A 23,717-nucleotide genomic window follows, 5' to 3' on the forward strand; every position below is an offset into this window, starting at 1 on the left:
CACGTGAGTAGGGTTTTTATGCATCCTGCTGCCTGGTATAAGACCTGATTTTCCAAAAGGTATTATGAATTTATTACGAAGGACTTGATTTGGGACTGTGTTCCCTCTGACTGGCCAGCCATTCTTGTGGATATATTTGCTCTTTCCTGAGATATGCAGAGTAAGTGAGCTAGAAAAAGTGTAGGAAGAGCGAGTCAGGAGAGCATGGCCATGGGAATGGTCATGAGAGATAGCATCTAACATGTGATTGAGATTGATAATATTTAGCTATGCTTGCTGGAGCAAAGCCAAGTAGCTTCCAAAAGCAGCACAAAGCAGCTTGTCAGGGGGCTCCTATACAAATCTAGACTGACATGTACGCATATCCTAGCACGTTACAGAATGTTATGCATTGGAGAAGCACAGTTTGCTGTACTAGTTGTGTCTTTTATAGAGTCTTTGTACTTCTCTCATTACCCTCCAGGTCTTCTCTGTTTTTGTTGGGAGCCTAGGTGATAAACAATATCTGCTTAACCCAGTGCAGAAAATCCTAGTTAGTTGGCAATGAACTAATATATGCAGCTGTGTGAAGGTGTAGACCTTTATCCTGTTTGGAGCTAGTCTCTTGGGATCTTTATATTTCAGTATATTCATGATAAAATATCATTTGCTCTGTGCAGCAGAGCAGTAAGAACCAAGGCTGTGTGGATAACGTAGATGGAGGTATCTAGTCCAGCTGCCAGCAGAAAGAGAGAAATGAGGGAGGATCTGAGAGCTGCCCCTATTTCTTGGCCCTTCAGGAGAACCATAAGCAGATGAAGAGCATAGACATGACTCTGATGGGCTCTAGTCTTGTGCTGCAGTGTGCACCTGTATATAGAAGAACAACCTTCCTTTCTCTAATAGAATGACTGGCATCAATTTTATATAGAGAGTAGCACATAGTCTTATGCAGATATTAATGGCTGTAATTTTACATAGCTTTTAGTTGTATAGATAGTATGTGATAATATAGATAACTGTCTATAGTTATATAGATAACATAAGCATTCTCTAAGTAGAAGGTATTAAGTAGAGTTTATTCTCTTAAACCAAGTCCTCATGTGCTGTAAGAGAATGGGCTGGTTTAATTAAATCAGTTTTATGTCCTACTGTTAAACCACTGTAAAGACTTACAGAGTTGGTTTAACCTTCTATCTGTGTCAATAAAGTACAAGTTCATTGAAGTCTGCTAATATAAATTAATCTTTCAGAGGCAAGAAATAAAACCTGTTTGCATCTACATTGATGAGGCGTTGGGTTCAAATAACCTGATCAATTTCTAGAGATTTGCGTGGAATTGATGCGTTTTGTTAGCAGAGACAGGTCTAATGGTATTACGGCCGTTCATTGATGCAAGCTTTCTCTCTGTCGTGTTTCTCTCTGTTGCTATTAAAGTCTTGATAGCTTAAGTACTTTCCCCAATTATTTAGTTATTCTCCACAGAAATGGTCCACAGTAGAAAAAAATGTCACATGGATGTTGCAAACGGCTCAGTCTCGGTCCTTATCTCCATCGACCTGCTTTGTGGTCTTCGACGGCGTACCCTATCCTCTTGGTGCCTGGCTGTTCTGTACGACCGGGGAAATGAGGCACGGGGACGGTGCGGGGAGGTGTCGCTCAGGGGAGGTCAGGCAGGAGTTTGGAAGCACGGCTGAGACCACAGCTTCCCTCTCCTGCTTCTCCGTTCAGCCTAGCCGGGCAGCGAAAGACTTTATTAAGCACACTATAAAGTAACTTTTTGGAAAATTGCAAGCGCTCTGCCTCTTCCACACGAGAGCCTGATTCCGCAGCCTTTTTTAGGCAAAATTTTCACTGAAGGGAACAAATGCTTTGTATTCGGGATCCCAGATGTGCCAGGCTGACGGGGCTATTTTCAGACAATGGCAAGATCTATGAAATGTTTCCATTTATAGTTTCAGGAAGCATACTCAGCATCTACAGGCTAAATATGCCTACTTTAAATTAATCTTTTAAAGTCCCTCTATAGACAATGCAAGGGGGCTCTTTTAGAAAGTAATTAATCCTCTGTGTGTTTGACAGCTGTCTGGAGTGGGATGAAATATGCTGGCATAGTTCAGAAGTGCCACGTTTCAGTGAGACAAATCCCATCCCAGATGCTGAAAATATGCACCATATAACTGAAAAATTACACATATTTTCCACAGGAAAAAAACTATTTATTTGGGTTTTGCCTGAAAGCATCCCCGAGAATTATGTTTTATGAGAAGGAAGTTTGTATGGAAGAGATTGTGAATGATAAATACTCTCAGCTCTTCAGTATTCTGGAGGTTTATTTAAGAGGAATACATGCATTCTGTGCATTTTTACCTTAGACCCTCTGATGGCCACTTTCTGATGTATCACAATATAATCTGGCAATTTTTCCCATTCCACTTCTGCAGGGAGGGTGTCTCCTGTTTATACAAGAAGGGTTATCTATTTATGAACCTCTTTTGAATCAGAGATATAAAACATGGTATCCCGGGGCTTCCAAGTGTCTGACTGATAGTATTGTAATTGGTTGTTGCAAACTCAGAGGCAGGAGCCAACTTTCTTCTAAAATGATCTGTCAAAGTATCCAACTTTTGACAGATGCACTGGTTGGTGTAGATGTTTATGCAAAGGGAACGCAATCCTGAGGTGTAAGGGCAGAGTAAAATTGTTTGCTATTAAAGTTATCTACACTGTGCACAGTAAACAATTTATTCAATCAGACTTCGCAATTATCCCTGTTCCCCAATTATGCGTGAGTAGTCTCCTGCTGACAATGTAATTTGTATGTTCATTATTTGAAATTGCTCAGTGAAGGATTTCTATGAATATATGCAAGCCTACGAGCTGCTCGCAAGTGGGACCATCGCTGGAAGGTCCTGCTCTACCTAAATCACCTGGTTCCCCCCAAAAAAAGGAGAGCTGCTATGAAACTGTTTGGATTTCCTAAGGCTGGGGTCACTGTGCTCTTGCCAGTCCCCTAACGGGGCAACTGGCTAACAATGGCAGGGAATAATGGGGAGCCTGTCCCCAACGGGTCTGCTTGTTTCTGGAAAGAGAGGAGTAATGGGGAGGGGGTTTGAGCACATCGCTTGTCCAGGACTCAAGCTGCTATAGACGTGTTGCTCTTGGTTAGTGTGAGGCAGCTCTTACTTTGTACATAATTGGAAGGCAAGTAATAAAACAGGGCTTTTGCATTGTATCTGTCCCTCTCCGGGTGACAGCCCGTTTCTTAGGGGTCCCCGCTACAGCAGATTTGGCAGCACTGGCTGAACAGGCTGGGATTTCTCTGTTCCCTTCTTGGACAACTTCCATGCACAAAGAAACTTTAAAATCATCACGCAAAGATGTCTGTGCTAATCCTGAAGTAAATCCATCTCAGCCGCAGCTCACAGTGTTCTCTCTGCAGAGATCTTTGTGAATTTATGGGAGCCTGTGAGCCTGTCTGTATAAACCAAAGGAATTGCAAATATTGTCAGAATATAAATGGACGCGTGCTTTTGGTTGTTGACACAGTGGGAATTAATGTTTTGTCGCATTATTAGCCCCTTTTAGCTGTGCATTTTAATATTCACGACTGGCTGTTTTTGAGAAGTGAAGGCTAGGCTTGAGTCTCCAGGCCTTTGTATATTAGCCTCATTAAAAACTACTATTTTCTAAGATTTTTTTTAATTAGTGAATTTTAGAATTTTATTTCAAGACAAAAAAGGAACTAAATAAGAAGTGTTTAACATAAACAGAAGGACAGAAAGAATTAAAAAAAATAAATTAAAAAAAAAATCTAACTTAAAAACTGAGGAAGGAGGACAAAGAGGAAGTGGGGGAAACAGAAGATGAGTCTATGGGATTATTTAAACAAGCATCAGAGAAAGCATGCAGGATTTGAGAGTGAAAATACTCCACACCATGAGGGGGAAGAAAAGGTAAATAGATTAGCTCAGAAGAACTGTGAATGGGCATGAGGTAGCTCTTTTAAATTCAATTTTTTCTTTGCCAAAAGACACAGAGAGAAGGGAGCAAGAGTGAGGACAAAACAAGTTTGGTCCAAATGCACAGAAACAGGTTGATGTAGCCCAAGTATCAAGCAGGAGCATTTTATGCACTTGATCAGATTAGCAGTCCCAAATAAGAGTCTTTGAAATACTCCTTGTTTTGAGCATAACTGTCAATGAGATAATAAGCACCCAATTTCTGGATTAGCTGCCTCCTCTACCATCCCTTACTCCCAGAAAATTATTATATTCCCCAGGCTGTAGACAAGTTTGAGTGGAAGATTACTAGTGGGTACAATGAAAACTATGAGATTCACTGCTAAAATAGTTATTTACCACTACTTTATTGCAATTATTTACTTCTATGACTTCAGTGTCTGTGTTACTAATCATCTATCTTTTATCATCATTTATCTTCAGAACCCGCTGTGGTAGGGAAATAGTCTTGTCCCCACAGTACACCACAGATCCCTTAAATTAGGAGCTGTGGTGGAACTGACGATTGAATAAAATTGCCTGGGAATCCACAGCAGAAGAACAACTGCTATAAAACCCTTCTGGTCCCACAAGCTTTTGGGAGCCTCCCATCTTTTTCCTGGTCAATGACAACGTTTAACAACATTTGTGGCTTGCAGAATGATGATGTGGGTCCAAGCCCTCTGCTGGCAGAACCACCTGCCGAGCTACCCTCTAGAAGGGCTTTGCCAGCTGTGGGTTGGGACGTGACCCCGAATCCCGGGGCTCGCATGTGATGTGCTCGCGCTGCCTTTCTCCTACACACTCCTGCCGATGAAGCTCCACCTACATGGTTTGATTCATGGGAATGAGGTGGCTTGATTTACACCCTGCGTTCAATTAACTCTTTTGATTCACACAGAAGTAGAATTAGAGTCAGCCGAAACTGCAAACACACAAAAATCTACAAGAAAGGAAAATTAACGTGAATTAGACAGAAAAACAAAAGGGTGCTTTCCCTTGGGAGCCCTGAACCTATTATATTTTTATGCATATTAATGTAATCATTTTCAAGAGGGATTAACAAATCAGCTTAATAAGGTATTTATTTTGTTGTACTGTAAAAAATATCTATTATACAGTAACACTTCAGGGCAGAAGAATATACATGCAAGTATTACAGGAATAGTAAGAAAAATATTTAATCTGTTAATATCTGTATTTAGCAAACATATTAATTTTTTCCTCTTCTATTTAAATAGTTTTCTTCTATCTAGTTATGGATTTCTTTAATTTTTAACACATGGTTTGCAAGACCTGTTTATATGAGCGGTCCAACACTGTAGTTCAATTTTTCAGGAGCCCAAATACGTCTTCTATTTATCATTTACAGTAATCAAAAACTGTAGAACACTTTTTTGCTGGAAATGTAGCATCAACTTATTATTTAATTACTGCAAGCATATGCCTTTTTTTGTGGTGTGGCTAATCTATAGAATATCAGCCAAGCATGTATTCAGCTTTCCCAGCTTTATCCTAGTGGAGGTCATATCTGCATATATAGTTTGCCTCATTCTCTCCATTATTGAGTTTACTCTGATCACTATCACATTTGCTGGTTTGTTGCAGGGCAATTAATTCTTGAGAACTTAGGACCAGGATGGCCGGCCTCAGTCCCACCTCTGTTATCACAGGCAACTGCACAAAATAATCTTTTTCATCAGCCATTTACAACACATAAAGCCATTACCCCTTGTCCCATCACACCAGGCCCTAAAAAGTCTGTCCCCATCTCTCCTGTAGGTCCCCTTCAAGTCCTGGAAGGCTGCAACAAGGTCTCCTCAGAGCATTCTCTTCTCCAGGCTGAACAACCCCAACTCCCTCATGACTGGGTATATAAGATATCGTAAGAGATCATATTATTTCACTGACATCAGTCTGAGTATGTCTTTACTTTACTCCCAAAACATTGGTTTACGAGTCACATACCAGAGTGTATTTTACATTTTAGAAGTGCAGTCAATATTTAAAGATCAGGGGTGGAGAGCACTTGCTGTCTCACTTCCAGTCCTTTTGCGTATACTTATATATGCCCTGAATTCTACAGCTGAAATGTAGTGATGACTCAAACAGATGCTGGAAAACTGGAAACAATGTTTAAAAAGTGACTCAAAGCCCAAAAAGCACACTAGCAAAAGCTAAACAAGATTAGCTAAGAGTATGTTCAGATATTGACTCAGACACGTCCTGGTAGAGATTTCTGATAGTAACTGATTCCAGCAGAGAAAAGCATCACAGAGGATCGTGGTTGGAAACAAGGCTGAAACTAAGGCATGCAAGAAGTAAAAGTTACCTAAGTATGTAATGAAGCACCCACCACTCTAGAGCAGGTATCGTTCTAAGCAATATGCTATAGTTTAAATAGAATATATAGGCTTGATACATAAATTGGGTGGGCAAAACTCCTTGATCTTATTTTGAAGGTGAAGATGATCATATTAGTTTATTAAATGCTGACCCTAAGGCAAGTTTTCTTACAGACATATATGGGACAAGCCCATATATTCAAGAAAATTGAAGAGAGCATTAACTGATGCTTTATATTATGCCTAAATCTAGAATACTATCTTTTTTTTTTTTGCTCCTAGGCTACAATATTTTTATGTTTGTAGACTGTTAACACATAAAATGTTAAGTATAAACTTGATTGGTCCAACACATTTTATACCACGAGAAATTTTATTAGAATGAGAGATGGAGGGCTCTTTTTGATTCAGTGGAAGGTTTCCAGCCCGTGGCACGGTCAGCGGGAGCAGCTCGGCCGGGTGAAGCAGAGTGGGGGTCACGAGGCGCAGCCTAAGTGACCACATCCACGAGAGATGACACACTTCTTACCCGCCTCAGGCACCAAGTATCACCGACAAATAAGACACGATACTAATTGCAGCGCTGAAGTTACTTGAGAATACCTGTGCTGAGCCATACCAAGGGGTCAGGTAGCCTGCTATCCTGCCCCTTAGCCATGAAAAGCATAGAAAGAGGGCACACACAGCTATATGTCCTTACTACACGCTGCCAGCCTCTGGCACTTTGTGCCTTAGTTATTTCCTGAGCTGGTCTTTCGTAGCTGCCAATGAACTCCCACATTTTTTCCAATTCTCTTTTGACCCAGACAAAGTGGCTTTGTGACTCAGGGACTTCACACAGTAAGTAAAACATAGAGAATACATCGTGTGGAAGGGTTATTAGCAGGATTTGGGGATGCTCATATTTCATGCTATGCTACCTACGTTTGGCAGATTTTCCTCTCTGAGAAAGGGACATAAAGCTAAAAGCAAAACCTGTACAACGTCATCTGTTCTACACTGAAGGTCCTTCAAAGAGCTTCACTTCTAATTGCTTTCTTATACATCCTGCATGATTATTTTTCAAGCATGAGATTGTATCATTATTTTAAGTCTTCCAGCAACAACTCCCAAGATCTAAACCCATGCATATACCCGCACACACACAAAAACACAATGGTTGTCCTACCAAACAGTCCAGCAATTTTAAAATATTAAAAATGTGATCTACCTCCAGATCTATCCAGCAGCAATACAGTCTCATAAAAAAGTAATGCTTCTTATCTTTTTGATTACTGGCAGGCATCAGGCATAGCAGCAGGAAGGTGAGTTAGCAAAGACATTCAGCCACTTCTCCCCAAAGGCACAGTGACCTCAAGGGTTGAAAACAACTCTCTCCTACTGAAGCACGAGTTGGTGCTCCCTTAGGCCATTAAAACACCACAGAGTTAGGGAGAGAATACCTTTTAAATCAAGAATTTCACAGGCACAGAGAAGTGACTCTGGAAGCTAAACAACAATGTTTCGGTTAAAAATTGTATTTATTGCTGCGGCTGTTTCTTAACTAGTTTCTCTTGACAAACCTGGCTAAAAAGGATATTGTAAAACAAACTCCAATGGTTTGGCAGTTGATTGATTAACAGTATTTATTGTACATGTCACGAATGGCATTGACACTGTGGAAGCCTAGGTCCTACAACATCACATTCTATCAGAAATACTACACAGTCATTTCCCTAAGCTGTATTTGCAGCAGTTACAACTGCTTTACTTTTCTAATGCCAGCAATTACATTTACGTTTGTTTTCACATAATACCGCTTTAGGATAGCTGGAGAGAAACCAATTGCTCATGGGATAGAATTTGTTGTTTTCCTTTGTTTTTTTAAGAAACTCACTGTGCATTTCAAAATCTTTCATTTCTTTAAAAACAAACCGAATACAATCAGTCTCTTCGTCTTTTTCTGCAACATTCTTCATGTTAATTGAGACAATGTTCACGTGGCATAAATATGAATGTTACAAGCAAGTTGCTATATTTTGAAGACAACTTACTTGTTTTCATTGACTATACCGACAATACTTCATTATGGCAAATAACTTTGAGAAAGTATGATTACAGATACCGTGGGTTTGTTTTTTTTAAAAAACACAATATGGAGGCCACCACAATTACAATAAAACAGCCTGTTATGATTTGTTTGCCTCCAAAAGTAAGGAGGGTGAAGATCAACAAAAGAATCAACAGAAACTAAGCATATTGCACAGTCAAAATGCAGAAGCCAACCCGCTGGCTCTAGGGAGAGGAAGAATTCAAGCTACTCCAATGAAAGTAAATGGCACTTGTCAGTCAAATGTGGCTTGACCGGGTCTCGTTCCGCTTCACCTTTCTGCTCTTCTGCTTCAAACCAGGACAATCACTTTGCATTTCCCTTCATCGCTTTGGGGAATGGCTGCAGCAGAGTTGTCCTTCCTTCCTAGGAGTGTGTGCTGAAGGAGCCGCAGTTTGTAACCCCCGTGGGCTTGCGCCGGGGGGACCCTCTCTGTAGGTGGTGGGAGGGCTGCACTGGAGGGGTCTCTGGCAGCGAGACGTGGTAGAAGTTCGGTAACCGAATGTCGTACCTAAAGCCCTTCCCCACGTGCACCCTGTCATTCAAGGCATAGAGTTTTTCGGCAATGTCGCTCCCAATTAAAATTGAGAACAGGCGGGAGATGAAACGGTGTTTAGCAAACAGCAGATACAGCTTCTTTCTCCTCCAGGCCACGTACCGACAATCTGTCTCTGCTGTGAGTGTTACCTATAGAGGAGAAAATTAGAATTAGCTAGGTGATAAGGCAGCGATATGGCCACTGCAGCCCTTGCTCAGAAAGCATCCCCTCTCTCTCAGCAGCCACCCAGGCTGTGGCCATAACATACACCTCGCCCCTTCGCGCTGACTGCCATTAAAGCCATTTAACCCAGCCAGATCGCTCTGCGAGGTCTACTGCAGCATCACAGAATCACGCAATTGTCTAGGGTGGAAGAGACCTTTAAGATTATTGAGTCCAACCATCAACCTAACCCTGCCAAAACCACCACTAAACCCAAAAACAAGCCAGAAGGGTGACTGGGAACAGACTGGCTGATTGTGTCTTGCCGGCCCCGGTGTCAGTACGCTTATGCCCATGCTGAACGGCAACCCCAGCCAGGACACAGGCTGACGGTCCCACACACCCTGCGCCGCTCTCGGCAGCCCCAGCTGGAAAGGCAGGTCTAAAGAAAGCTCTTGACAAATGCCATTTGCCCTCGTGACATGAGACACCAGATCCCACACAGGCAGGAGATAGCGTGTCAGCCATGTGACAGCAGTGGGAGGGCTCCTAGATCACAGGGAGTGCCCAGATAGACACAGGGACACAAGGAGTGCCCAGATGAACACTGTGTCCCACGTTGTCCGCCCATGCCAAGCTGTACCACAGGCATCCCTCTCCCCAGCCCGAGCTCTCCGGTTCACCTCCCGTAGTGAAGCCTCTTCAGCATCAACTTCCACCCACCTCCGCAAACCGGGTTTCTCGGGGCTGGATTTTAGCACAGCCCACGGAATGGAAACAGAGTCTACTTCCTTTAAGAAAAACCCTGTTTGTTGTAATGACAGGATGCAAACAAAAAGAATATACAAACGGCATAACCAGTCCAGCGGGCAAAGAGGACTTCCCTCCCCAAATGAATGCAATGCCACTTGTTTGTACAATTTCACAAATGAAACCCACAACTAAACGAACTTATTTCTAAACCAATTAGTACTTGAAAAGTTTTGTGTGGTATTCAAAAAAAAAACCAAAAACCTTCGCTTTTACCTGGAAAATTCCCTCTTCTGTGGGCCTCAGCGAATCCCATTCAGGAGAATCCAGAAATTGAAGAGGAAAAATATAATGCAGAAACTCCCCATCAACTGTCACTCTGATCCTACCAAGATAAGATGTGTTAATTTGTTAGTACTACCTGTACAGCAGCAACAACTGCAACAAGAATGTATTATTTCTACTACGTGAGGAGTTTAAATATAGCTCTGAGAGCATGAAACAGCAATCACTGGCCAACAGTATCCTAATTATGTTTTTTAACACAGCTTGATCAGGCTGGTTGAAAGAGAATATAAGACAATCGTGCAACTGAAATGGAAATCTTTTATTTAAGTCACATTTTTCTCTCTGGGGCAGGTCTGTGCATCGATGTGCAAGCTTTGTCATGAAAAGGCCGGTGTCAGCTGGAGAGGTGAAAGACCAATGCACATAAGCCATTTGCCTCCTTCGCTTGAAAGTCATGAGATATACTTCTAGGTTCGGCAAGTAGGCATTTTAGAGCGAACAAAGTGGCAAAAGCAGGGAGTGTGAAACAGGAGTTCCCCGTGGCTTATGTTAGGTAGGGCTCTCTCAACGCTTAGCAGGAATTACATGGCCACAAGACTGTCTCTGGAGCCCGGAGAACGACATGGAGGTACAGGATCTCTGTGTGAATGCTGCAGCCTTCTGCAGATGCCGAAAGCATTCTCTTTCTACTTTTTAAATCATATTTAAGTTTGAAGGCACACAAACAGGAAATGTATGCTTGAACCTCATGAGCTAAAAGAAAAAAGCAAGCTGTAGGAGTCCCCTTTTTACATCTGCTCTGCACCGAGATTAATACTTCTTACAAAATCAGAACAAGCAGCCCTATAGCACCCGAAGGAGGGTAGCAGGAACTCCCTGCGTGATTACTGACTGCCTGGGCATGTAGAAGGATGGACGCCTCTCCTTCAGTATGACTATGACCAAAAGCAACCTCCACGTGGTACTTTCTAGACAGTTTCCAAGGATGCTCTGAACCAGGGTGTCACTAGGACCAACCACCTAAACTCCATATTGTTCATTGCAAGTAGTCCTAAATCAGCTGAGTTTCAAGCTGTCTGCAGATTCCATCTGCCCATGCAGCAGGCTGTCAAAATACACCTACAAAATGTCCCGTCAAAGACAGACCATGGCAATCATCTCTGGGTATCACATCTACTCCTGTGGTGGTCCAGTACCGTATAACACTTTGTATACAGTACAAAAGCCAGTACTTCCCCTCAGGAAAGCATCAGCAAGGTTGCCAGAAGGATCTCCAGTAAGCAGGGAGTACAAGAAGGTGGATTTACTGCCTCAGGGTCTAACTACAGGCCACAGTAGTTAGTAAGCGTACACTCAGTTCTGCAAATCTTGATAGGGCTCAACTACATCCCCTTGTATTGGAAGGGCGCTTTTAGGCCTTCTGCTCTCCCTTACTCCTTCTCTTCTCCCACACCCCAGAAAGCAACCGAATACAATCTGTATCAAAGACAAGACCTCTATTAAACAGAGTTTATCTCGGTATATTCAGTTTCGTAACTACCTTCTAGTCCGGTTTCAGATGCTACTAGCAAAGAAAAACAAGAAAGATGCTGTGTTCATCAGCTAGGCAGTAGATAGATAGCAAGCAAACCATAGCCTGAAGACTGAAGACATTTGTTCCCTTTTTCTGCCTAACCTGTTAAGTGCTATGATACAGTGGTCTGGAAAAGAATGACTTAAAAATGTCTTTCTTTATGCTATTACCGACTTTGTGCTTAGTGTTTTTATGCTAGTGCTGTCCTACACAAGTGTATTTAGCCTATTAATATTTATATTACTTGCATTAATATTTAATCTATTGTACTGGAAAATGAGCAAACAATACACAAATCAGGCTTTTGTTTGTTTGTTTTCATTTTCAAGAAAGAGGAAAAAATAAAGACATCTGCAGTCAATCTGCACAAACCGATACAAACCTGCCTGACACAAGCAGGGAGAGTTTATCAATAGGTGTTTTGCCCTGCATGGCGTAACAGTGTTCCTTCTCCAGGGTAACCACTTCTGCATCACAGCACAAGACGATCTTCCTGTAGACAGTCAAGGAAATTCCCAGAGGCTGGAAGAGAGCGCTGTAGAGTTCCTGGAATTCTTTGTCAAAGGAAACACTCCGAACTTGGTAGGTAACGTAAATGAACTGGACGAAGCATATAGCGAACAGTATAAAATTCCAGGAGAATATATCAGCAGCACAGACATCCAGCCAAGCCCAAACAGAAGAGCAGAGAAAGCCCAATCCAAGCAAGCTGAAGACATAGAGAAGCCCAAAGAATCCACTTCCACCCATGAAGCCAACAACAAAGAGAATACTGGCTAGGTGATATATAGATCCCTCTGCCTCTTGCTTCCAGGTGGTGCAGGTAGGATGTGCGTATATCAGACTTTCCCAAAAACTTGCATTTTCTCCCATGGCTGGAATAATTTTTTGATTCAGCTGAATCTTGGAAATTTTTATTTGTGTGATGCAGCTAGTGGGGTCCTTTGCTTTTCCATTCTTGCAAACTCCGCTGAATGATCACATAACGTCAGGGCCTCTTTTGGTAGTCAAGTTGCACCCAGGACTTCCAGCAACCAGGAGCCTAATGTTCTCAGAAGGCAATGCTGTTTCTCATCAGTTCATGCGCTGTCTTGATGTTGGCCATGTCTTCTGTAGTTTCATCTCATCTGGACAATTGAAGAAAAGATGAGTTACTTATAAAATGATGTTCATCAATTTAAATTCTACCAAAGCTTTTATTGTCTAAAACCACAGACTGCATTACAATCATCCAATTCCCCTTATAGACCTGTGATTCCAGGATCACACCTTAATATTCGTTCAGTTGAAGATCATGTTCCTATATCTATGAATCTAGCAACTGTCGAGTCACCGCTGAATCCATGTAAACCTGTACATCGCATCCACAGCATCCTGTGGCAAGTCTTTCCACAGCCTAACTGCTGAAAGTAGCTGCATCTGTTGGTGCTGAACCTCCCTACCTAGCTCTTGAACAAGAAGAGACAGTGAACTCTCGTCCCTTGTTCACCTCCTCCATCGCAGTCTGGGTTTCTGTCAAACCACTCTCCTTTCCTCCCTTTGCCTTTCTGTGATCATTAACGAGTTGAGCAAGGCTGCTCTGACCCCAGAGACAATAAACTACATCCCCAAACACCCATCCCCAACGAGTTTGCTGGGGCTTCAAAGGAATAAATGGAGTATTTCACTTACACTCTCCAAAATAAATACCTGCCAGCAGCTTAAAACTTCATATAAGTGCTACACTAAAACAGTCAAAACAGAATGAATTTATATTGTAATTTAAATGCACATGGTGTAACTCTCCCTCCTCAAATGGGCATTTTCTCCATACACCAGAGTATTCCCACAAAGAATTACCAATTACATATTTTTTTAATTTTTTTGAGAACTGGGTACTTTACTTTACCCCATTTTTGTCATTGACAACCGAAATTCAACTTTGAGAAGCTTTGAGTGTTAGTCGTTGTGTCTGGATCACAATTAATTTCTGCAAAAAAAAATAACACTCTAAAAGCCCTGAGGCCACCAGCAGTTCTCTCCTTGGGCTTTTTAATTAAGTCAAAAGTAAAGCTATTCAGTGTTTGAATACTCCATTTTTTAGTTATCTTATCCCAAGTATTCAGCCAGAAAGCCCTCAGCACACTCACCCTGTACACGTTGATGGGCTGTAGAGCTGTACATGCTCATCATGTAACCAGCCTGGACGAACTACATTGTCTGCTGCAGGTTTGGAAGCAAAAGGGAAGATTTCCCTTCACAGCATATACGCTTTCATGCACAAAATGAGATTATGCTGGATTTAGTGGGATTTTTCTCACTGGTTTTAGCCATTTACAGTGCAGATGCTTATACATGAGCTAGTGGCCACAGCCTGGCTTGGCAGCCAGCGAAGCTGCTCCAGCAACTGCGCCAGCGATCAAGTGGTCCCTCTGGCCAAGGGTCCCTCGATGCCCCCCAGCTTCCAGAGGGGTGAGCTCTAAGCACCCTGCCTAGGCTGGCACGTTACATCTTGTCTGGCCATCATTTAGATGTACAGAAAGAAGCTACTCCTTAATTTTAGCAACTATTCTCTCTAACATGTAATGCAATTGGATACGTTGATTAGTGTACCCCCTTCCATTGCCCCAATGTCTCTGAAATCCTCTCTCTGCCCCTCTGCCGACACCTATTGCTCTCAAGGGTTGTGTGTGTAGCACGCTTTCCCCAGGCTGCTTTCCTTCTGTGGTTGTTCACCCGGGGTTAGATACCCAAAGGGACCGAGACAACCAAACCCTTAATTGCAATGCAGTGTCCAACTCGCACAGCGCACGGAGGAGCGATGCCCCTACAGACAGGTACGGACGGCCACGCGCCTCCAGGCAAGTATGGGCACATAAACAAGCTATTTTCAGTGATAAACTGTCCTTGAACCCACTCCAGGCTCAAAGCATGCATACAGCAATTAGGGCAGTGACTAACAACACAAACTCATACCCTAGTTTACCTTAAACTTCTTGAGACTGTATCCTAGACAACGCAGTAATTGTGATACGGGACACCACTGTTTTCCCAAGAAAATGCTACCTGTGCAATATAGAGAAGGCTACAGTATCTTCATCACAGTCCGTAACATCTATTCAAGAAGTAAAAATGGAAGGAGGATGAGGAAGAAAAGGACTACCCAATCCAAAAGGCAGAAGTACCAAGATAATTAGTCACCATAAAATTAGATATATTCAGATTACAAAGATACACAAACATGCATAGCAAAGGTAATTAATTAATGGGATGGCTTTAAAGATTTCCTTTGCTGGGAATTAAGAAGTTAGGATGCTGTCTGGTATCTAAAATAAATCTGTATATGCTATTATTAAAAAATTAATTGATTTACTACAATCCTGTTTTTTAGTCTCCAGGAACTCAGATTGGATGATCACAACAATGTCTTCTGGACTTTTGTCTTAAGTTACTTAATACAAACAAGTTTTATATACCTAGAAAGTTATGTAGCTGGTCTTCCCAAAGAAATCTAAAAGCCTCTCTCAGATAAGTAGACTTAGCTACTTTAGACAACAGAAAACCCTGAAGATAGGTATGCCTCTGAAATTATTCCTCATATAGATCTTCCAGCAGAAACCTTCATCCATGTGGAGCCAGCCTCCCTTCCTAGCAATGTTTTTCAAAGAAAGGGATGTTTCACCAATGAATGCTTTAACATGAAACACACACGCTACCCTGGCAGCCGAGCCTCAGGATCCCACTCCCCAGGCGAGCGTCCCCATCGCAGAACGGAGAGCTATGGCAGCGCATTTCTCCCTCCCTCAGCCTCCTTCCTGCACCACATCACAGCTTCAACAAGGAGGGCAGCGAGTGATCCACCCACACGGTGGCCAAAATGAATCGCTTGGGGCACCTTCACGGGAGCAGGGAAGATGGATTTGCACTCCCCTGGGACTGTGAAGGCATCCTGTGTCTCACTGATGTCTCACCCCCTGGGTCACTGCTCTGAGTGCAGGCTGTGCCTCGGAAGCTAAAGCACCTCAGGCCCTAGGAAAAGTGGTCCCAGTCCTTCCACTACCCCCCTGGGCTGCGCAGGCTGCAATTCCTGAATTGGACCCCCACCCTCAGAGCATTGGAGTGAAGTGATATCCTCTCAGAGAGTGATCCTTCTGGGAATGCTCAGAGCTATAAAACAAGCAGCTGGGGCAGGTCCAAGCATCAGTGGTGCTTCACTGCCTTCAGGGCAGCTCTGAGAAATAACCATCAGCCACGCGGGACCTTTCAGGGCCAAAACCTAGCTCTGGTCAGGCTGAATTTAGGCTCCCACACTCAAGGTTGTTCAACCAAGAAGAACCCACTTCAGTCAGCTCCTGCCTAACCCTGGAGACACCCCGATGCCATCTCTACGCTGAAGTCAATGGTCTACGCGAACGACCCACCAGCAGCAGGAGGCTGGTGACTGGTTGCCTCCCTGCCGCAGCGTACGCAGAACTGGTTTCTCCAAAGCAGAGCGCTCTAACCAGAGCCTTTGCACAGGACTTTCAATTCACTGAGCTTGTTTGGCTGCAGCTGGGAAGGCCCGATTCTACTTATAATTTGCCCAAATTCCTACTAATCTTTTTAAGAAGTGGGAAAAAGACGGGGGGGGGGGAGGGAAGGGGAAGGAGAAGGGAGGGTGCATCGAGAGAGAAAGCAAGCCCACAGCAAAACAGAAGTTTAAGGCTCATTAGAAGCACTGCGTTCAGTGAAGCTGCTATTATTTAGTCTTTAAATATTTAAAGACCGGCTTACTATACACAGCTTACAGTACTTGAACGATTGCTCGTTTATCACTGTAAGATATACAATGCAATCCTCTGTGGTTGCAAAGCCAATATTGAAGATGCTGTCTATTTTATCATCTAGACAGTATTTGGTATGAGAAAAAAAATTACAGATTTTCTTCCAATTTGAATCAGAACTGATGAACCTTAAGTACATGCGGTATTCCTGCCAAACTAAGAAGAATAATCCCCTCCCTCCATTTTTTAAGGTCTGTTAATCCTAGGAAACATGAATATGGAATGACAGTCAGACATTTTTAAAACTAACTATGGATTGCTAGCAGTCGGGTAAATTTGAGCAAGGCTCTTGTATATTAAACAGCATTGGCCAAATAATAATTCAGGGGGTCTGTTTTATTGTGTTTTATAGTAAAAATTGCAAGTGAAGCACAAGTTCAAGCTTTTCTACAGTTCAACTTCTGAATTAATAATAGAGAAATCAGCTACACCGTGTATTTTCCAAGTGCTTTAAAACTGTCTTAATGAACTACAGCTGAACTCCGCAGAATTCAGCTTAAGTGAGTTTGTACAGTGGAGTAGTGCCTTTGGACGGGAATCTATTCCCAGGAAACCAACCACCTGACGTGAACTTCATTTCCCAAAAAAGAAATAAACAGAGGGGCTCGGTTCATCACGCTACAGCTGCACCTACAGCTGGATTACGGAGAAGCAGTGTCATCAGCCATGTGTTCCAACAGATACACAGCACGCTGAGTCACGAAACACATTTACGTACCCTCTGAGCTCTAAAGCAGAGTGAAACGCAGCGAAAGGTAACAAGGATGCCCTAATGGAGCTGCTGAAATGATCTACCTTTCCTGGAGGGTTTGGGGTTAGAAGTACAGTTGTAGTCTCCGCTTGATTGGAACGAGCGTCACACGGCTTTACTGGCAAAGCAGAGCCAGGCAGAAGCACGCACGTGGCACTGGTTTAGCATCACTTTCATTAGTTTTCTATCTATGAAAGCCAGAATACTCTTAGGCTCATGACGGATTGTGATCACAAACCGAGGCTTTGCCCACCATACAGTATCCGAGTTTCGCCTGGGCAGCAGCGGCGTGCCCAGCTACAGGTACTGTACCAGCCCTGGGGACACTCACCACAGCTCTTTTCTGCAAAGTAGTGGAACACACTAAAATGACAAAAATCAAATCTCGTCTCTGAAGAGCCTGCACGCTTAATGAAAAGATCTAACGTGGCTTCAGCTAACAACTCTTTTCTTGAATCCTTAATAAACTTTCTGCTCTCAACTTTCATCCTAAAAGGTTTCCCTGGCACAAACTTCGCCTTCACAATTACCTTCTGTTTCAATATCTGTTCCCCTCACTCTGGGACTTGCAGTGTACTCGCTATTTTGCGGGCATAGCATCTCTTAAAAACTTGACATTTTAAACTACTTTACTGTTTGGCACCACACAGAACTTTGTGGAAAAGCCTGAACAGCAACAGTTCTGCAGATGTGGAAACCATTCCTTGTTTTGCTGTGGTCAGTGAAGACATTTTTACTTGCATGTATAAAATCATATTCCCATTAATCAACAGCGTGGCAGGAAGCCTTAGTTCTGGAAGCCAGATTTCCTCAATGACATCTTTATAACACTACCAGGTGGTCCATGATTCAGTATTACAAGAGATCAGCTATATAAAATGTTTGCCCATAAAGCCATTGACAGCCTAAACGCACACAAAGCTTTACAGAACAGCCGATGAAAACGTGGTAAAATATTACAGTTTGGAAAAAAAAACATTATAGTTTGGGGAAAACAAGTGTTTTGTGTCGTTCATTGCGTCTTCGGAAAGAAACAACTGCAAATGCAAAACCAGGTCTTAATTTCAGGATTCATCTGCTCTTATAATTTGTTGATGGGGAGAGAGAAGAGTCAAGTAACGCCAGCCTACGAAGCGGAACCCTAGTCAGTGGCAGGAATCCCCGGACCCCGGGTTGGTTTTATGAAAGCTGGGAGACTTCCCGAGTCCGCTCTGGTGGCCGGGCTGCAGCTGCACCCGAGGAGACACCAGAAACCACGTTTTCCTAAGAAATAAACCCTCAACGCGAGACACATCACCAACGGCCTCACTTCAGGCAGACCCCTCGGGAGGGGAAGAGGCGGGCAGGCTCCTTTACGAAGGAGCGGGCTCTCCTTTATAAGGGCAGGTTCCGTTATAAAGGGGACAGGTGAAGCTCTCCCAACTTCTACCCGCGGCTGAACTCGGGCGCCCCGCACGCCGCTGCCGGACCGCGCCGCCGGGGGGGAGCGCCCCGACCCTCCCGGCCTCACTCCCCGTCCCACACCGCCCAGGGCCCCCCCCCAGCCCTCGGCGACAGTCCCCAGGTGTCCCCAGAGCGGAGCCCCCGCGTGTCCCCCCACCGCAGCGGGGCGGGAAGTGACCCCGGCTCCCCCTCGCCCATCCCCGGCCCCGGGCGCTGCCTGACTGGACGACCGCCGGCGGGGGGCGGGCGGGGGCAGCGCCGGGGCTCCGGCCCACCGGGACTCCAGCCCGCCCCGGCTCGGCACGGCCCGGTCGCCGCCCTGCCCGGGAGCGCCCCTTACCTGCCCCGCGCCCGCCGAAAAGTTTCCCGGCCGCCCGGGGAGACGCCGCCGCGGCCCGACGGGACGGGGACGGGCTGGGGCTACCGCTCCTCGCCGCTGCCGGCACCGCGTCCCGTCCCCCCCCCCCCGCCGCCGCCGTGACTAAAATAGGCAGAAGGCGGCGGGAGGCTGCGGGCGGCGCCAGCTCCGGGGCCGGCACCCAGCGGCCGCAGCGCGCAGGCGCCTCCCGCCCGCCCCGGGGGGCTGCGGGCCGTGCGGGGCCACCCCGGGCGAGCCGAAGCCGAGGGGCGGTCGCCCGGGCCGGGGGCAGCCGCGGCGGCGGGAGCTGCCGCCCGTCCCGCCGCGCCCCGCCGGTGTGCGCCGGAGGGGCGGGTAAGGGCGGGAGGAGGCGGCGCCGGCGGCGGGGAGCGCAGAGCCCGCCGCGGTGGCAGCCGCGCAACTTGCGCGCCCCAAAGCCCGTTGCGGCTGCAGCCCCGGTGCTCGGCAGCGACTTGGGCGCAAAACCCGCGGCTTTGTGGGACACGCAGAGAGAGGCGTCTCCTTTGGCACTGCTGCCTCGGGGTAAACTGCCTGGAAGTATTGGTTTGGAATAAGTAAAACCACAGTTTTTCTGCTCTTCCACCCACTGCCCCCAGCAGCGCGTTTCTTCAGAAGGAAGGCACGTTCCTTCGCGGTTGCCTTCATTACATGATCAGTGCTTCCATTTACGCACAGTCTTCAGTTATTTCGTTTCAGAACAAGCATGTGCCTCACCGAGAACACAGAAGTGTTGGGACAGTGTCCATGAATAAGCCCTGCAGCGTACTCGCCACGCATTCGTTCTGGTGATCACTTGGTGTCCCAGGGAGAGAGAATTTATTGATTGAAGGAGACGGACTTACAAGTTTTTATTACACAAAAAAGCACAGCATATTAAATGTGCAGGTCCTGTTACTACAGAGGCTGTTTCCCAATAACTGGAGCCTGAGCAATAATATCTTGTAAATAGTAAGCGCGGTGACCCTCACGTGCTTGCTGGTGGCCAGCTCCGAGGTCCCACGGTAGGCTGTAACATACAGCAGGGCAACACGCGGATGTGAACTTCCCCAGAAGTAAAAGGACGGAGCAACCTGTCCTGCTATAGCTAGAGGGATTAGGGCTTTTCTTAACACATTTGTGAACGTGTTTTCCCAAGTGATTCCTTTTTTTAAAAAAGATTTTTAGCTCCATATTTACCAGGGAAGAAGATGCTTGAACTTTTGGAATAATCGATTCTCCTAAAACTTGAGAAAACAAACAGCCAGGACAGTTTAACCCGAAGCTGTCCTGAGTTACACATATCCAAAACTTAATTCTCTGATAGCAGTATACTTATTTTTATATTAATTATTTTGAGAGAGAAAAGTATTTTTATAAATCTAATCAAGTATGTATTAAGGTTCTTGTAGTTAATTAAACATTTCAAGGTGTTTGCAATGTTGCTCCAAATACCTTTCAGATAGGCTTTGCATATGATATTTTACAACTTGTTTAATTTTTGTAGTATCGTTTAAGCGATTTCTATACCGGAAAACTTGAGGCAGTGCTGATTTACTTTTTGTTGTTGTTGCTCTTTGTATTGGGGTAGAGTTGAAAGCACTCAACCACTTAATCAGATTCATCCCTGGATGCATTAGGCATAAATTTACCCGTTATATTTGCTCTTCATTGGGATGATAGCAAAGGGATGGGGAAATATGTAATAAAAGAAGGATGGCTAAAGCTTTTTATTTGATCTACTTATCTACTGAGATTACATTATTCTAATAAATGACTATTATATCAATTAGAACATGTTCCTTCTAATCATGATAAAAGCAGCAAGGAAATCAGTGTATTTTGATGGCATATCTGTAAGACACTTTTTTGACTTAGTTGGAAGCAACGGTCATCATAACTCTCCACAGACATATAGATCACTAAGGAACAGTTCTATTACAATAATTTTTATTTTACTTCAATCAACTTCACATCAAATATTCTCTAGCACTGTAAGACTGAGACTTCAAATGACCTTCTCAATCTAGGCTTGAAAATTGGGCCTGGATGAGAGATCCAGGGGAGGCAATAATAGAATGGCTGAGACACCACGCACTGAGGAGAGTCTAGCACTGCCCAGCGTGCTTTGAACAGCCACTTGAGTGATCGGACTGCTCTTTGATATATTTAAAAGCACTCGTGGTATTTATATCAAATGGCTACTTTTAAAAGGTCAAATAATGCAATAAATGTAAAACCAAATTATAAACAATATTATTCTTTGCAGCAGTATGGCAAGATATAAAGGTCATACTTAAAGGCAGGCTTACGAGAGAGCCTGCGGCGAGACTCAGAAAACCAACATCAGACCGGAAAAGCTGTAGGAGACTGTGGCCCTGGGTCGGGGGAGAGGCTTAGCTGTGGCAAACGCTCGTGCGGAGGGTGGGAAGGCACCTGGCCAGCTAGGAAGGGGCAGCAGAAAGTGCAAGATTTGTTGCAATTGGGCTGGAGAGGAACGTGAACATTTGAACTGGCACCTTTGGGCCAGTCCCACTGTTCAGCTGTGAATCTGGATGGCATGAGTTGTAAACAGCTCTCTTCTCATACCCACTATTAGATTTATGGGAGTGCCTTAGATGCACCTATCTCTGGGCACGATCCATCCTACAAGAAGTCTGACAGCTCCATAAAACTTGCAGATTGCCTTGTGTCAGCTTCTCTACCGCCCTACCTCCAGACACCGCTGGTAGCGTGGCTGCAGTCAAGGCAGGGTTACCTGAGCAGGCACCCAAAAGTGACCCTGGAGTGCTGCCACCAGACCTTCCCTTGGCTGTGCCGGCGATTCCCCCCAGACAGAGGAAGAAAAAAGCTCACTGTACTGTTTTACTGTCTAGAAAACAGCCCCATCTATTTCCTTGGTAACCGCTTAAGGAGGGACTTACTTATAACATCAGATGGTTGCCTTCTCCGTTATCTCTGAAGTAACGTAATGGTACATCATGCTGTACTCTAGGAGGAGAAGTTATCAATAACTGTGTTTAAGGGGGAGATTTTTTATATTTTCTTAGGCTTTTTTAATGTTTAATAAATCTCTACTCCATTTTTTCTTTCCCTGCATTGTCCTTGGTCAATAAAAATAAGTTATGAAGCAGGGGAATATGGTAGCAGTTGACATGATGAATTATCTCTTTAAGAAGTGATGTGTTTTTCCTCTATGGATGTAATATTGTACTTCCCAGGTAGTCGCAAGAGGGCTCTTGTGTAGGAGCTCTTAGTCATTTTGGAATGAGAATTAAACTTTTTATGTACTTTGAAAAAGTTTTAGCAGACTTTAGTATAGCTGAGCTCTACAGAAACCCCTCTTCCCCTTATTTGTGGGTACAACTGAAGTAAGAAGAATCCAGATTGCATTTGTGGAGTGAACTAGGTTTTATTGCAAACTCTTACAAGCAAGACAAAAATTAACTAGTGTCATAGCACAATATAATCCTGTAGTTCAGATCACATGCAGCCTGCAGAACTGAGCAAAATTCAAACTGGAAACCTTTTTCACAATGTCATTCAATTAACAGCATTCCCTGTCAGGTACAGATAAAATAGTTTTAATTTAGGCAAAAGACTTTTTTTTTTTTAATGCATCAGTCAAATAAAATGCTAAATAGTACATTTTAAGTTTTTAACTTTTCACTTTTAAAGGCTTTCAGGTAATGGACTTGGAACTGAGTATCCTCAGCTGCAGTTAAGGTGGAGAGCCCTAGTGGCTTCTCCACCCAGGTTTCCATAAGCAAAGGTGTGGGGCATATAGTTCCCCAACGAAGTCACTTCACACCCTGAAGTAGCCTGGACACAGAGAAGGAGTCGTCTTCTTCTGGAAACTGGCTCTTCCCAACCTGAGCTCATTTCAGACACCGGCATCTAGTAGAGATGGAAGAAATACCCAACGTAGGATTTGGCTCTAACAAAAATACGCGAATCCGAGTCTGCGGCTGCAGAAACTGGAAACTAGCACTAAAGCTGGACTGTGTGCCAAAACCTCTGCCCCATGGCATCTCTACCTCGCTCAGGTACACGCCATGGATGCTGAGTACCTCCAGGTATAGCACAGTAAATGCTTGTATGGCAAAAAAGAGATATAGATTTGAATTGTTCTAGATCTCCAGCTGCTCAGACGGATGCTTTAACCACGAGACTGTTGGGTAAAAAGTGGGCTGCCCGCTCAGGGGAGGGATGCGGCTGAATTGTGGCTCTGTGAGACGAGGTGCTTCCCTGGGCTGATGTTTGCATCAATGAAGAGCTGTAGTTCAGACATCCCTCAAGTAAGGTGTCTGCTCAGGAGCGAGAATATAAAGTTAAAAATACAGAGTGTAAGTCTAAGAGCTCTTCAACAATATGTAACTATGCAATATGTAACTATGGAAGACATCAACTGTGAAAATGAAAAGGTTATGTTACAGTCAGGTGAATAAAGCAGATGCTTTCCATCACAAATGTTTAAAGACTCTTCAGGCATGGAGATGGTTTCTGATATCAGTATCTGATGCTCTCCCTTGCTGAAGTTCTGAGTTGTCATCAACCTCCTACTAGGTGTTGCTAGAAAAAGGAAGGAAAACCTGTAATTCCCAGTCTAAGCTTTCCCGTCAAATATCTTAGTAGTTACAT

The 23,717-nt window shown here is 44.2% G+C and overlaps 2 protein-coding genes across 2 annotated transcripts in view; both read right to left on the reverse strand.

The window, feature by feature from the left end:
- Window positions 1-19,256, reverse strand: part of POPDC1 (popeye domain cAMP effector 1) — a 51,663-nt gene extending 32,407 nt beyond the window's left edge. The window contains exon 1 of the mRNA XM_074151124.1: window positions 19,062-19,256. The gene's annotated coding sequence lies outside the window, so the exon portion shown is untranslated. The remainder of the gene's footprint in view (window positions 1-19,061) is intronic.
- On the reverse strand, window positions 7,830-19,184 carry POPDC3 (popeye domain cAMP effector 3). Its single transcript, XM_074151126.1, has 4 exons — window positions 19,062-19,184; window positions 12,108-12,852; window positions 10,141-10,249; window positions 7,830-9,101 (listed from the first exon to the last, which is right to left on the reverse strand). Exons 2-4 carry the CDS (start codon window positions 12,596-12,598, stop codon window positions 8,781-8,783), a joined length of 921 nt encoding a protein of 306 aa, XP_074007227.1. The 5' UTR covers window positions 12,599-12,852; window positions 19,062-19,184; the 3' UTR covers window positions 7,830-8,780.
- Window positions 19,257-23,717: the final 4,461 nt, after the last annotated feature.

The sequence above is a fragment of the Numenius arquata genome, chromosome 7 (genome assembly GCF_964106895.1).
Source record: "Numenius arquata chromosome 7, bNumArq3.hap1.1, whole genome shotgun sequence".
Taxonomy (NCBI): Eukaryota; Metazoa; Chordata; class Aves; order Charadriiformes; family Scolopacidae; genus Numenius; species Numenius arquata.